Below are 14,153 nucleotides of genomic sequence, written 5' to 3' on the forward strand. Positions count from 1 at the left end.
TTATACGCTGCAAGATTAAAGCAATTGATGGGAAACATTTGCTTTTGTGTAGGAGGGCAAATGAGAAGATCGATACCATACTCTCACATCTGCCCATTAAATATAAAGCTACAGCCAGGCCATGATTAGCGTAGCTTACAGCATAGAGAATGGAAAATAGCTTGGCTCCATTCAAAGGTGAAATAAATCAACCTTCCGGCATATTTATTAGTGAGCTTTAGAGGTGCTGGTCGGGGGATTTTGTTACCTTTGGATGGAGCTGTTGCTTCATTTTTATGGCAAGAAAGTAAAAAGGCTATTCCCTTTGTTTAACTGTTCCTTTAAAAAGTACAACACTCCTTATTAGCAACACTTATTTTTTCTTGAAAGCTACTATTTTACTTAGTTGTACTAGTTTACAGTAACTATGAGGAACTGTTGATTCTAGCGGCCTCCCTGGACAAAAGCGGTAGTGTTGCTAAGTAGCGCCTGCTGTCCTGAAGATGCCGGTATTTCGTGAATTTGTTTAGGAATCAAGTGAAAGAAAGACTGCAGGATGCACTGCAATGAGGGAATGCATTTATGTGACTAAGTAAGAATATTAATGATAATATTTTAATGGTGAAGCAAAGTGAACTTTGATTCATTCATAAAACATAGGTTGTTCTTCTCTGCCATAAACCGTTTAGTTGTTGTTGTAGTTCCAGCGAAATCGGACCCTAGCAAAAGCATTAATAATAGGCCTATATAAAAATCGCATTCTTCTTGGCAATGGTCTCATTTGCTCTGTAATCATCAGAGGAAAATCGTTAAACATTTAAAAGTTCCTCATAGTCCCTGTATTGCTCATTAAAACTCCCCAGTGAAGGTCACAGTCATTGTGGGCTTCTGGTTTCAGTTGCATCACATCAACATGCGGTTGGTTATAGTAGGATATACATAAAGACAAACTGTGAGTCATCATGAAGAAGTAGTTCCATATTAAGGAAGTTTGAGCTAAAAGTCAGCAGGTACTCAGCTGAACACGTCTGATGATGAGCACTTGACCAAAGTTTGTTAGATTCCTCATAAAACAAAATCGTAGAACCAGCCTACATAATAATGATGCCAGGGTCACGTCACAGCCCATATTTAGCTGCAAAAAATAAATAAAATACAAATATGGCTTCTCGTTTCTCTTTCACACTCCATTGCCTAACTGCCTCCAATGGTGTTGAAAAGTCAATTGGCGTGTTGTGGAGAAGACACCAAATTGAGGTGTTGCCCGCGGGGAAGCGCGGGAGGTCCCGTTATGTAGGCTATGTTGGTGTGTGTGTGTGTGTGTGTGTGTGTGTGTGTGTGTGTGTGTGTGTGTGTGTGTGTGTGTGTGTGTGTGTGTGTGTGTGTGTGTGTGTGTGTGTGTGTGGCCCCTGATGGTCTCTTTGGGCATTTGATCCTCGGCCCGCCCCCTTTCCTGGTGCTCCGCGCGCCGCCGCTCCACACACCCGACGCACCAGCGGCTCAGTCCCGGCTGCACCCCCGGCTCTCTCTGACCGCATGAACCAGAAAACACCTTTCTGCTGGACAAAATAACTAAAACCCGGAGTCAACAAGTCTACCGCTATTCCGCATAGATTAGCGGGTTCCTTCCTTTAGGTGAGTGAACTTTCATTCAGCTTGTGATCACTTTATAACGTTCTTCAGAAATGAGCACAATGAGCCTGCACGCATGATGGTGAGATCATGGGCACTTTTAAAATGATAGCCTACAGCCTTAATCATGCACAGACAGACTTTGAGTGTGTTTTCTGTAAGTTCACTACTCGGTGCATATTATGACTTTTTAAGTGCATCCGTGTATTGCAATGTAATTTTATCATTGTGGGTATTTTACAGCCTATGTCTTATAACACTCCTATAAGAGTTTCTGTGAAATTTATATTGTATCCTCAGATACTTACTGCTATTGGGAGAGAGAAAAACGAACTGTTTGGCTAGGAAATACCCTTTTTTTATTTCTTATTGTATCCTATGGACATAGTTCTTTACTGCATATCCCGGGCCGTCATTCATTCTAAGCCATGCTGTTGTTTTTCCCACTGAAGAAATAGATTATAAGTGTGAGTGTGTGAATGAAAAGCCTCCTGCTGACCGCGTTGAGAGAAAGCAAACATTTCTAGGTTTATAGTTTCTGATGATAAGGTGGTAGCCTACCATTAAGGCTTGTAAAGATGTTGACTCTTAACTAAGCTGTTATCAGTTAAACGCTCAGACTGGGGAAGGTCTGTGTGAGAATGTTGTTTTAGTGTTGTTGTTAGAGTCCTTTCCTCAGTCTCAGATGTCTGACATGAAACTTAATACCCTCCGTTACATTTCTATATTCAGCAGCAGCAGTAGCAGCAGCAGTAGGATATAACATTAAACCCCCCCCCCCCCCCCTGGCTGTAACCCTGGTCAGACCTAATAAACTCTGCCATCAATTGATTTGATTCTCATCACTCTAGCCTTGTAATTACAGCAAGTTACATGACATGACCTATCCGTGTCACTGACATTACCAAGAAAAGAGTGTGTACTGTGGTTCGCTGGCACGTGACATGGCCGAAGTTGAAGTTGGTGGCCCCCGGGGTGTTCTCATTACAGAGACAAACAGGCAGCAAAGTGTTGTCACTCATTACAAGTTAGGGAAGTGGGGAGAGGGGGGGGGGGGGCAAGTGGCCTTCTGACCCCCCAGCAAGCCTGGAGGGAGGCCAGCATGTGAAATACCACACACACACACACACACACACACACACACACACACACACACACACACACACACACACACACACACACACACACACACACACACATTGATTATGGAGCTTGTTGGCCTGCTAAAGCCTGCCAATAAACCAACGTGATCATCAGTGGTGATCAATAAAAAGCCAGCCTGCTTCAGTGATAATGACACGAAATCCAATTAACAACACGTGTTGATGAACTCAGCCATTCCCTTTGTCATGGACAGTGCCCCAAGGTATAGGCCTCACCAGTAGTAGGCTTATAGTGCATCCTCATTGAGTACATGCTTTGATATCCTGTAAGCTAAGCCAGCAGCAGATGAAATACGTATCTGCATACGACCTACACTAAGGATACCCTACTTCTTAAAGCCTCCCCTGTGGTTCTTCCTCATCTTTAATTTAAAACCATTTTTTTTTTTACCTGAGTTCTACATTCCTATGAGAGGGACCCTTTGTGAACTTTGGGTGTCATTGACGCAATGGACCAGCATAGGGTCAGTAGCCGAGGTGTGAACTCTGAATGCTGCTCTGTTGTATTTACTTTCACACCACAGGGTCTCTCTGGTGGTTTTTCTTTCTTTTCTGGTCACACACTGTGGCATTGGTGGTCAAACTTCTCCGTCATGGTCTGTCGTCAGCAAATGGTCACAACTCACTCATACAACAACATGATCAAACCCCCCCCCCCCCCCCCATGTAAAGGGATACGCCAAGTTTCTAGAGAGGCTGAGATAGGTCGACTTATCCATCAAGAAGCCAACTGGTCCCTTCTGTCTCCGAACAACTCTGCAGTCCTGTTTACACGCTTTAAGTTGTTATCCTTTATATACATATTTTTTTTAGGCAAAATCATATTTTAGTGGATTGTGTGGGTGAAAAAAATAGGACATTTTTGACCAAGCAACCATGATTTCTTTGTTGGAAAAACCGAGATAGGCTCATCAGGTCTGTTTGCTGGTTGGCTGCTGTCCAAAGTTTGACTACAAACATGGTGGGTGATAAGTAGCTAGGTTCCAAAATGCAAGATAAAAATTTAAACCTAACATCGACCCTTTTTTTTAAACGTTTGAAATTGTAGCCTACTAGCTGCATATTGTCACTCAAAATTACACCGCCAGGGACTAAGTGAAAAAATACGACAACAAAACATCAGCTGATAACCGTTTTCCGAAACAAGAGTTTGACATTTTAGGTTCGATATTTTAGGTTCGACATTTTAGGAAAAAACGGTTAATTGCTTTCTCGCTAAGCTAACCATTACCCAGCTGTAACTTCACATTCATCGTACAGATATTAGAGTGGTATCAATCTTCTCTCAGCAACAAAGCTTTTATTTCCCATATACTGTAAAGAAATCGTTTTTTCTCGTGAGCTTGACATTTTGCCAACTTGTCACTGCTCTCTGGTGGACAAGCTATGTAACTGTGACACTGTTTAAAAATGATGTTTAACACATCTTTGGCATTCCAGTACTTCAAATTCCATGTTTCTATTTTTGTACGTGTGCTAAGATAAAATTGGTCCATTAATATAAGCCTCACACATGTTTGAGACTGGCTGAAGTGTCTGTATATTGCTCTCGCCCATTAACATGTAAACCAACCGATGTAAATGATCTTTAAAGACCTGTTATATAAACTGAGGAGAGAGAGAGGGGGTGTGCGTGTGTGAGTAGAAGAAAGGGAGAAGGAGAGAAGAAAAGGAGTTTATGTATGAGCGCAGTAGAGATATAAACTGAAAGAGAGAGGCAACAAAGAGGGCAAATTGGGCCTGCCAGCTCCAAGCAGATGCAGGAAGCAGGGAGCCTCGAGGAGTATGGATATTCAGCCAAGCATGAAAATGTTTTCTTGGGCCGAGGAGGAAGTGTAGCCATGTTTTGCTTGGATCAGGCCTGAGCGTGGATGGCGAAAATAGGGACGTAATTGAAAGTCAAAGGGGTTAGCCCAAAAAAATGTGGCCTTATCTTGTATGTTTGTTCACCTGGTTAGCGGGGTTAGCCAGCGAAGGACATGAGACGAGAGGGAAGGGTGGGTGTGTGGGGGGGGGGGTATAACACACCAAAGTCCAGCGCTGATTTAAGTCAAGACAAACTGTAGGAAGATAGAATTTTTTTGGTTAAAGTCATCAAATGTAGAGATTAATGGAGTTTGTGTGTGCGTGTGTGTGGGCCCCTGCAGCTGCTGTTTCGGTCCAGACACTTAAAGAGAAGCAAAGAAAAGAAATGAAAGGGAAGGGAAGGAAAGGAAGAAGAGAGCCACTGGAGAAGGAATGAAAAACTATGAGAAAGGGACAGAGAAGGAGCAGAGGAAAGATTGGAATGGGGGGAAAAGGAGAAAAGAGAAGAACTTTTCAATTAATGAGAGAAAAAAAGATAGGCCTACACTAGAAGTTGAGATTGCAGTAGAAGACAGAGGGGTAGATAGAGAGAGAGAGATAGAGAGAGAGAGAGAGAGAGAGAGAGAGAGAGAGAGAGAGAGAGAAAAAGAAAGAGCAAGCTAAAGAAGAGAATGAGAGGGTGAAAAAAGACCAAATTCAAAACCTGGTTCCAATCAGCGCTGAGGTCGAGGAGGAGAAGGATGTTTGATGGTCGCAATCGAGAGACAGACTCCACCGACCGATGCTCTGCCCGGGGAATGTGTTTCGTTCGTACACACAGCGCACAACACACACACACACACACACACACACACACACACACACACACACACACGGCTCCTATTAGACTGTGGTCGCTCTGGTTTTTATCCAGCGAAGCCACCTCAAGCAAAATACTGTATGCAGTGACATGGAAATATTTTATTGAGCCTGTCTGGGATGTATGAAAAAAGCACCGAAATCCCCCTCCGAATGATGGGGAGTTTGCCCAAAGAAAGCAACCAAGCCAGAAAGCTGCAGCACAGAGATTTACAGCAAAAATACTCTCATTTTTTTGTCTCAAACTGGGACCCGAAACAGAGCTGAGTTTTTTACATCAACAACACTGATGACACTGCCCTACAGATTTCTGGGTATTGGAGTTCATTGGTTATCTCATCACTTCATTTGGTGATATCTGTCAAGCTCAAAATGACAATGTTAACATGCGTGATGATGTGCAGCAGGTGTAATGTAATGTAGTTCGCCATCTTACTTTATAGCGTGTTTTGGATGCTGACATTTTCAACTCACTGAACTTTATTGATCGGTTAGGAATTTCATTAGTGCAGAACATTGATTCCTGGACAGTTCACATACCCTACAGCACATCACAATATGTTGTAAGCACACTCACTTTAAATACCAGTTGTTTGACACAGTGGTTAGTAGGTAAAACTGGCAAAGGACAATACATGAATAGGAGGCTAAAAGATACCCACTGTTTTAAAACGTCACCGCCATCCATCCAACAGTTTAAAGTGATGCCTGTGTAGGCCTAGCAATGGCACAGAAACAGTGACATGAAGTGAAATAAGATTACTGTACTGTACATATTTCTGTGATTGTATAGGTTCACTGAAATCTCACTGGGTATTTTACTGTATGTCATAGTTCTTCATCACCCTTGTATTTTTTATGATATTCTCTTATGTCCTATCATTCTGCCCCCTCTCTCTTCCTCTCCTCATTTGACCTTTTCTCTCTCTGTCTCATTTCCCTCAGCATCCATCCATCCATCCATTTCTGTCGTACATTATTTCTGCCTGGATTTGCCATCCTCCCCCTTCACTCCTTTTCTTGTGAAAATGAAACTTTTTTTTTCATCTCCCTGCTTCCTTCCATCACTTCTCACCCTGCCTCGCTTCGGTTTAAATTTGCCCTCTCTCGCTCTCTGTCTCTGTCTCTCTAACTCTCTCACTCAAACAAATTTTCTGTTTTCTTCCCGTCTCCGTCAGGGCTTGGAGCCAGCGGAGCAGCCTAGTGGCGTGGTAGCAGCCGAGGCCTTTGCCCAAAAAGAGGCGCCCTACTGGGGGAAGCGGAGAAGATGAAGGATTAGAGGATAATCCAGGGTATGTCAAAATCCCCCCGTGTTGGGATGTCCCTTATTGTTTCCTTGATATCCAACACACACACACACACACACACACACACACACATGCAGGCAGGCAGGCTACTTTTGGGATCATAGTCTTCAATTTATGTTCCTTCAAAGACTCAACATATTGGGCTTTATCTGATGCCCTGGGTGTGCTGGCTGCTGTATTTGTTTAACTCCAAAAAACAGGAGGGTAAGTGCAGAGAAGGATCACTGTTAGGTGGGAGGGTCAGCCCAGTAGGACAGAAGCATATGTGCAGATAAAATAAGCTTTGCCCCTGAGGGTCCGGCTCCATAAGAGCGACCCCCTCTGAGCTGCGGTCAATGCTCTTTAATGGGATTACAGGCAAAGACAAAGCAACATAGCTTTCCGTGAGCACGCAGCCAGAGTAATTAATGGCCCTGTGTGTATTCCTGTAATGCTCTAGGTTATCAATTAGGCTCAGTTTGTTTCTTGTTCACTCTCAATAAAAGAAAGACAAAACTTTTTCCTTATTGGGAAGCATACTGAGCCATTCTCTCTGTGGCCTCTTTACTCATAGCGGTGGCCTGTCGCTTCAACCCAGTTCATGGGAACGTGCACAAGGTCCCTGCAGGCTCACTCCGTATTAGATTCAACATCACACCTCGGTATAGTGGTCCCTGGCGTCCCTTTGTGAGCCTTGATATGGCTCTGCTCAGTGGAGGTATGTGGCGTGTTTCCTCCCTCTCTCTGCTCCCAGATGCCCCTCTTTAAAAAGCCCCAGCCAGGGGAAGTGGAGCGGAGGGCCTGGGACTGTGGTCAGCAGCAAATTAGAAGAGGCTGCTTTGGACCTGACGCAATCTCTTGAACCATAGCAGGTCATTAATGAAGCCAGACGGGGCTGTGCATGCGTGGGAGGCTCGCCGACGTTTAGCTGCAACTTTTTAAAGGGAACCAGAGGTCCAGTCAGGGCGGCCTTATGCAATCAAAACTATTTTACAATTGGATATCCATTACTCTGCTGGCAAAGCACAGCAGAGTTTTTTTTGTTTGCCCTCATTACTGATTTACAGACTTGCCAAGGTATGGAGACAAAGTAAAGCCAAAAACTGAATACAACATTTGGTAATACTGTTAAATAATTCAAAGAAATGTGACAAAATAAAAAAAAAAGTATTTAGCTTCCAACAGTTAGCAGGTAAAAGAGAGAGAAGCAGCAACTAATGTTGTGGAGAAATAAAACATGTCTCCAAATGCTAATTTACAGTAGCTAGCTAGCCTACTGTGTTAGGGTTATATTGCCAAATGCCTTAGCTACAGTTATGCAAGGGTTTATACAGTTTGCAGTTTGAAGTATATGGTAATATTGTCTGCAAAAAAGTTAGTTTTAGCTACAGGTAGCTAAAAAAAACTGGTGTCCATTGTTCTACGTCGTTTCAGCTAAGCTAGTTTGCCACGCAGTCCTCTTATTGGTCTACTGAAGCTAAACAAACAATAACAGTGGAGGAAAATTTGGTAAATTATTAAAAACCAAAGTGGAATTAAGTTTAAATTTATTAGCAACATATTGGAAGCAAATGGAAACAATACAATTTTCTCTCTTCTTTTACCGGCTGACTGGAGGTAAATAAATAGATAAAAGTGAAACCCTTAACATTTCTTCCCACACTCCATTTTAATTATAGCAGGCCTATAATTAGATCTCAAATTACATTTTTTAGTAGTCTGATAATCTTTTACTGCCTTTTGACGGCTCCATACACAGGAAGTCTAACAGTACAGCTAAGTAGCAGCAGTAATTTTCTTATCAGGAAGTTTTCATTATCTCTTCCTATCGCTCTGAGCACAGTTTGCCTGTTTACAAACACATCTGGGCCTGTTGAAGGAGGGCTGCTGCTCTGCTTTAAAAAGCCGGGATAAGTCTTGTTGTCAGTGAAATGCTAAATGAACTTTGCGTAACCTTCACACCAGACAAAAGCAGGACAAAATGGAAGCAGGAATTCCCTGAAAGTCCACCCACCACTGTATGGAGAAGAAGCAGACTTTGGCTTTATTGCACAGAGGGTTGACTGTGGTCTAAATTTAGATAGTTCCAGACCAGCGGACCTTTGGAACGCGGAATCCTAAAAAAAATTCGGAAAAGCCAGGCCTGTCCCACAGTGCAGTGAGGTTAATTTATAACTACTACATACGGGATTCATAATAGGAAAGCACCGTGGTCTCAAACTCAATCTCAACTTCCGTAGCGTAAACTACAAATCCCATCCATTTCTCCCAACGTCCCTAAAAAATCAAACACATCCTTGTCTACATTTTAAAGATAGATGATTTTTTTCTCCCTGTTTTTTTTTGTTGCTCTTGATAGATGGTTCCACGGTGCGACCGCAGAACCGTTTGCAGCTGGACTCAGAACTATTCCTGAGCTGATGTCGACAAAGCCCAAGCCCAAGGCAAGCGGGGGAAACCAGGCGAGCTGACCGCACTCCAACTGGCCCGGCTGCTTCCACGAAAACACAAGTGCCCAGTGTTCTCCTCAATTGATGTCCGTTTAATTCAGCCAGCTATGCAGAACAGCGAGCAACAAGGGTTGGGACAGAGCTTGGCCTGCACATGATAAACAGAGATAATATTCCAGTGAACTATTTGGCGCTGCAGGCCCTGGAGTTCAACCTCTCAAGTCTGAGAAATTACACGGTTTCAAGATCTTGGAATAACCTTTCAGAGCTATTTTCTAGGGTTCATACTTTGGACTGCTGTACTTTCTGTGATTTTTTTGTCATAAATCTTAAGAGAAGACAAGTCGGACTTTGCTCGTTCAGGTTTTTTTTGCCATTCAGTGGGATTTAAAAGGCAATTCAGAGATATTGTTTCAGCTTCGAGAAAATATTGAGCCATTCAACTTTCAAGAACCATGAATCTTCAGGAAAAGCTGTCCGGCCTTAAAGGTCTGGTCACGCCCTCCCACGGCAAGCGGCGCTACAAAGGGGACCTGACGTTGGACATGATCAGCCCCCCACTGGGTGACTTCAGGCACACCATGCACGTGGGGCGGGGCGGCGATGTGTTCGGGGACACCTCGTTCCTCAGCAACCACGGAGGGCCGGCCAATGGGAACAGCGCTGAGACGGACTCTGTCACCAGCCCCGACAACAAGATCGGAGCCTTCTTCTCCAGGACCATACGTCAGATCAGGAGGGGCTCTGACAACAGACCCAGAGCGACGAGTCCCAAGGACCTGTCGCTGTCCCCGCCACCTCCAGTCATCTCGCCCATCATGAAGAACGCCGTCTCCCTGCCCAGGCTGGATGTGGACATGCCCAACGGGAGCCCCACCGCCAAAGTGCTCTTCCCCAGTTCTAAGAGCACGCCAGAGGAGAGGAAAAGCTCTTATGGTGAGTAGTGGTGAAATTTGTTTTCTTAAAGCTGCTGTAATCAATGTTTTCACATCAACAATGGAACAATTTGAATTTCTCACTCAAAAGCAATAGAGTTCTAGAGAGCTTTTCAGCGTTTATAGGCTAATTGTTTTTCAGCCCCTAACCTTATTGGAGCATTGAACCAAGAGTCGGTAGATACCAAGACAGAGCTAAAAGGAGACTGAATATTGGACTTACATTAATTTGGTAGCCTGAATAATCCATATGAATGCCTATGTGGCTCTGTGTTTGCTGGATGTGTTAACTGTTTTCTGTAACAAGTTTGACTTATCAACTTTACAAGGTGTTCACAGCTTGTTTCTGCTGCCCCCAAGTGGCCCAAAAAAATCTGTCAATGCACGTCAGCCAAGCAGTCTGCTAAAATCTGCTAAAAGTTTATTGTTGTTTACAAAGTGCATCACGAACTGGTCTATTTAATCTTCTGTTTGCGTGTAGTCACCATGTGTGTTTTACGATGGGTTTATTTCCTTTAAATGATTTTTTTTTTCTCTTTAATTGTGAGGCACCAACACCATCATTGTTTCGGAAATATCTTCAATGGGCATTTCTTCAAGATGATGACGTGTTTATTTGCACCTAGTCATTCAAGGATTGAGAAAAGTACAACACCACATCCCTAAATGGTCCCAAAGATTAAGGGCAGATGTTTCCTTCACATTAACTGGCATTGTTGCTAAACAATAAACAAAGTCAAACACATGTGCAAAGGTCAAATGAGTTAACCAGCATTAACTGGAAACTGCAGGGAGTTTGAAACCATCTGTAGAGCACAAGTGACACTCATCCATCATCATTGGTTGTAACCCAGCCAGTTTCTAGACAGATTTGGCCCAGATGTCCTTGTGAATCACCTTGGCTCGTAATCGGCACTGATAACACACAGAGGTCCAGACAGAACTAACAACAAGCTGTCTGAGGCTGTTTAAATGACCCACAGTTACACCACACTCATGGCTCATACAAGATGACCCCCCCCTGTGTGTGTCTGTGTGTGTGTGTGTGTGTGTGTGTGTGTGTTTGCGCGTGTGTGTTTGTTGGTATTTTCGGTAGGTGAATTTAGTAAACTTTGGACAGATCAAGGCTAGCTGTGTGTTTTTGATGTGGATGTTTGAGCTTGTGTGTGTTCTGTTAAATACATTTTTAATCTCATAAAACACAGATTACTTTTGTAGTGATAACTTCAGCTACACTGCTCCCCAGTAATTCTGCATTATGACACATGGATGGGGGAATCGGCAGGTTTTGATATTTTAGTCAAAGTATTTTAACTTATGAAATGACATGCTGTTTTACTGTTGTTGGGGGAAAAAGACCTTCAGACTGTCTTCAGGTCAGGTTCTGTGGTAATTATAACTCTTTGGGTCATGATGAAGGCAGCACTGTGTGAATGTGGGACTTGTTAAGTGATCTGGCAGGAGTCAGGCAGATGATTCACTCTTAACACAGCAGGGCAACTCAGCACTTTGCAGGACTGGGTTTGCTCCCTCGTCAGGAGTGATCTCAGATGGGTTTACAGCACCCCCTGTTGGATGTGTGTGTGTGTGTGTGTGTGTGTGTGTGTGTGTGTGTGTGTGTGTGTCTCGATACACTCTACAAAGTATAGTTTAACATTTTCAGAAATGTGCTTATGCTTATAAGCTTTGGTTAAAGCAGAAGTTCGACATGTTTAAAAGTTCTCTTTCCTACCAACACCTCCAAAGCTCACTAAATAAAACGTTATATATTTTCTAAGTGTGAAAACAACCATTTAAACAGTTGGTTGCTGCACTGTTGGGTGGGCAGGTGCACTCACCTCAATGAGTCTTATTCCAACTACAGATGTCTTAATTACTACAGACCACTGCAAATCACTTCAAGAGGGTACCTTCGTCTGAATTTCACGTATTGATATATATGTGTGTCTGCTCCCCAGGTCTGGAGTCTGGCTTCGTCACTCTGCCTCGTCTGTCCCGCTCCGAGCGCCAGCAGCCTTCCATCTCCCTGCCTACGTCCTGCTCCCCTAACGTCCACCGCGGCTCCCTGACCGACGCCACAGACGCCATCTTGTCCAGCTGCTCTGCCTCAGCTCTGACCTCGGAGCCCAAAGCAGTGTCTGCCAGCGCCTTCTCCGACTCCCTCACCTCCCTGGACACCTTCACCTTCGACCTGGGGCCCTCCCTCATGAGCGAGGTGTTCGGCATGATCGACGGCCACCACCACCACGAGGAGAACGGCCACGCCTGGGAGAGAGAGGAGGCGGGCTCAGCGTGCGGGCTGACCAATGAGGGATCGGAGATGGACTCGGCCACCATCTCCTACGTGGATTCTCTGCTGAGGGAGGACTGCGGCGGCGGGGGCAGGAAGAGCCCGCATGCTGCCGAATGGGAAGAGGAGGAGGGCAGCGGGATGGTGGAGGAGAACGGAGGTGGGTTTTCAATCAAAGTACCCGACGTGGTGATAGAGTCGCCCGAACGAGCCCGGTTGGGAGTGGGTGTGGGCATGGAGAGCGAGCGCTTCCAGAGTGCCACAGATGTGCTGGCACGCCACTATGGAGTGAGCCTCTTAAAGGGACAGAGCAGGGTGGAGGTGGCCGATTCAGAGATGATGATCATCGTCCCGCCCAAGAAGAACATGTCCTACAACTACATGGACGACGAGGATGAAATCAAAGTCTGAGCTGAGCACATGTTTTGACACTAAACTAAAAAAAAACTTTATCTGATGTTTGATTTCTCATTAAAGCTATAGTGCGTAACTTCTGTCGCCCCCAGGAGGAATTCTGAGTAATTACAACAACATTGTCGGCGCATCTACATTAGGTAAGCCTTCAGTGATTGAGTATGGATATTATTCCACCTTCTATACGTCCAGGCTTTCTCTTAGCAACAACTGAAACATTTCTTGGGTGCTTCTTGGGAACTCTTGCGCCAGTGTCAGGGGGGCGACACCAGTTTTAAACGCTGCCATATTGAGAAATACAGAGAAAGTTTTGTGGAGCTAATTAATCAACTTTGTGTCAACTCGTTTGGCGATTCATTAAATACAAACCGACATTCATTTATATGAAAAAGTTACGCACTATAACTTTAAATCTAATCCAATCAATCACCTTAAATCAGGATGACCATCCTGACAACGTCAGTCCAGTATCCTTAATATTGTCTCCTTTATTTTTATACAGTCATGCTTCAAAGATGTAAAGTTTCTATGCAAAACTGTTGCTGAATGTATCTAAAAGGAGTGAAAGGGAGAAATGCGTTTGAATGACTGTCAAAAGGACCAAAACAAAGAGGCGGTGTGGAAAGCGAGGATGTGTCAGAGGACGTGGTTGAGATTCGTCGCAAGGGAAACGCCAACATTACCCAACGTAGAAGTTACAAACCCTGTCATTCACTTTATGCTTTACACGCCAGGAGAACATTGATCCTCTGTGTCACTTGGGAGAACACATACACACATACAGGAAGTAGGGGGAGTGGGGGATTAGAAAAATAGATGTTATCTAAGTACAACTTTCAGGCATCACTGCAATCTCTTGTCATCTGTTCACTCAGGAATACACTACCAGGAAACCAAAAAGAGAAGGGACGTAAGAGATCTGGAATCTCAGGCCCTTATTACATTAACCAGATAAATGCAAATATCTCAGTTATTAATCTACATGGATGGATGGAGGGAATATGACAAGTGAAACCGATGTTTGCTGATTGCGACTAAAGTCCGAACCATATAATTGCTTGTGTTATGCTGCAGACCTTCTTTATAGATACTCCGTGCACCTTTTATGATTATGAAGTCCGACTCCTGTATTGCTTTTTTATAGAAGAATTGTCATTTATATGTCCTTTTATACAATTGTACATGAAGGTATCAACTGACCTCCTATAAATATGTACTTACAGTATGAGCACCTGCAGTACATAGTGCAATTCACATCCATATGCTGCAGACACTACCAATGATATACCTAATGCTATAAGACAATAAAGATGTTTTTCGATATAGGTCGAATCCGCATT

General features: G+C 43.9%; 1 protein-coding gene across 1 annotated transcript; it reads left to right on the top strand.

The window, feature by feature from the left end:
- The first annotated feature begins 1,472 nt into the window (after window positions 1–1,472).
- On the top strand, window positions 1,473–14,139 carry cdc42ep1a (CDC42 effector protein (Rho GTPase binding) 1a). Its single transcript, XM_080048701.1, has 4 exons — window positions 1,473–1,614; window positions 6,617–6,730; window positions 9,084–10,110; window positions 12,068–14,139. The coding sequence occupies exons 3-4, from the start codon at window positions 9,630–9,632 to the stop codon at window positions 12,808–12,810; spliced, it is 1,224 nt and encodes a 407-aa protein (XP_079904827.1). The 5' UTR covers window positions 1,473–1,614; window positions 6,617–6,730; window positions 9,084–9,629; the 3' UTR covers window positions 12,811–14,139.
- The last annotated feature ends 14 nt before the right edge of the window (window positions 14,140–14,153 follow it).

The sequence above is a fragment of the Ammodytes marinus genome (genome assembly GCF_949987685.1).
Source record: "Ammodytes marinus genome assembly, chromosome: 20".
Lineage (NCBI taxonomy): Eukaryota > Metazoa > Chordata > Actinopteri > Uranoscopiformes > Ammodytidae > Ammodytes > Ammodytes marinus.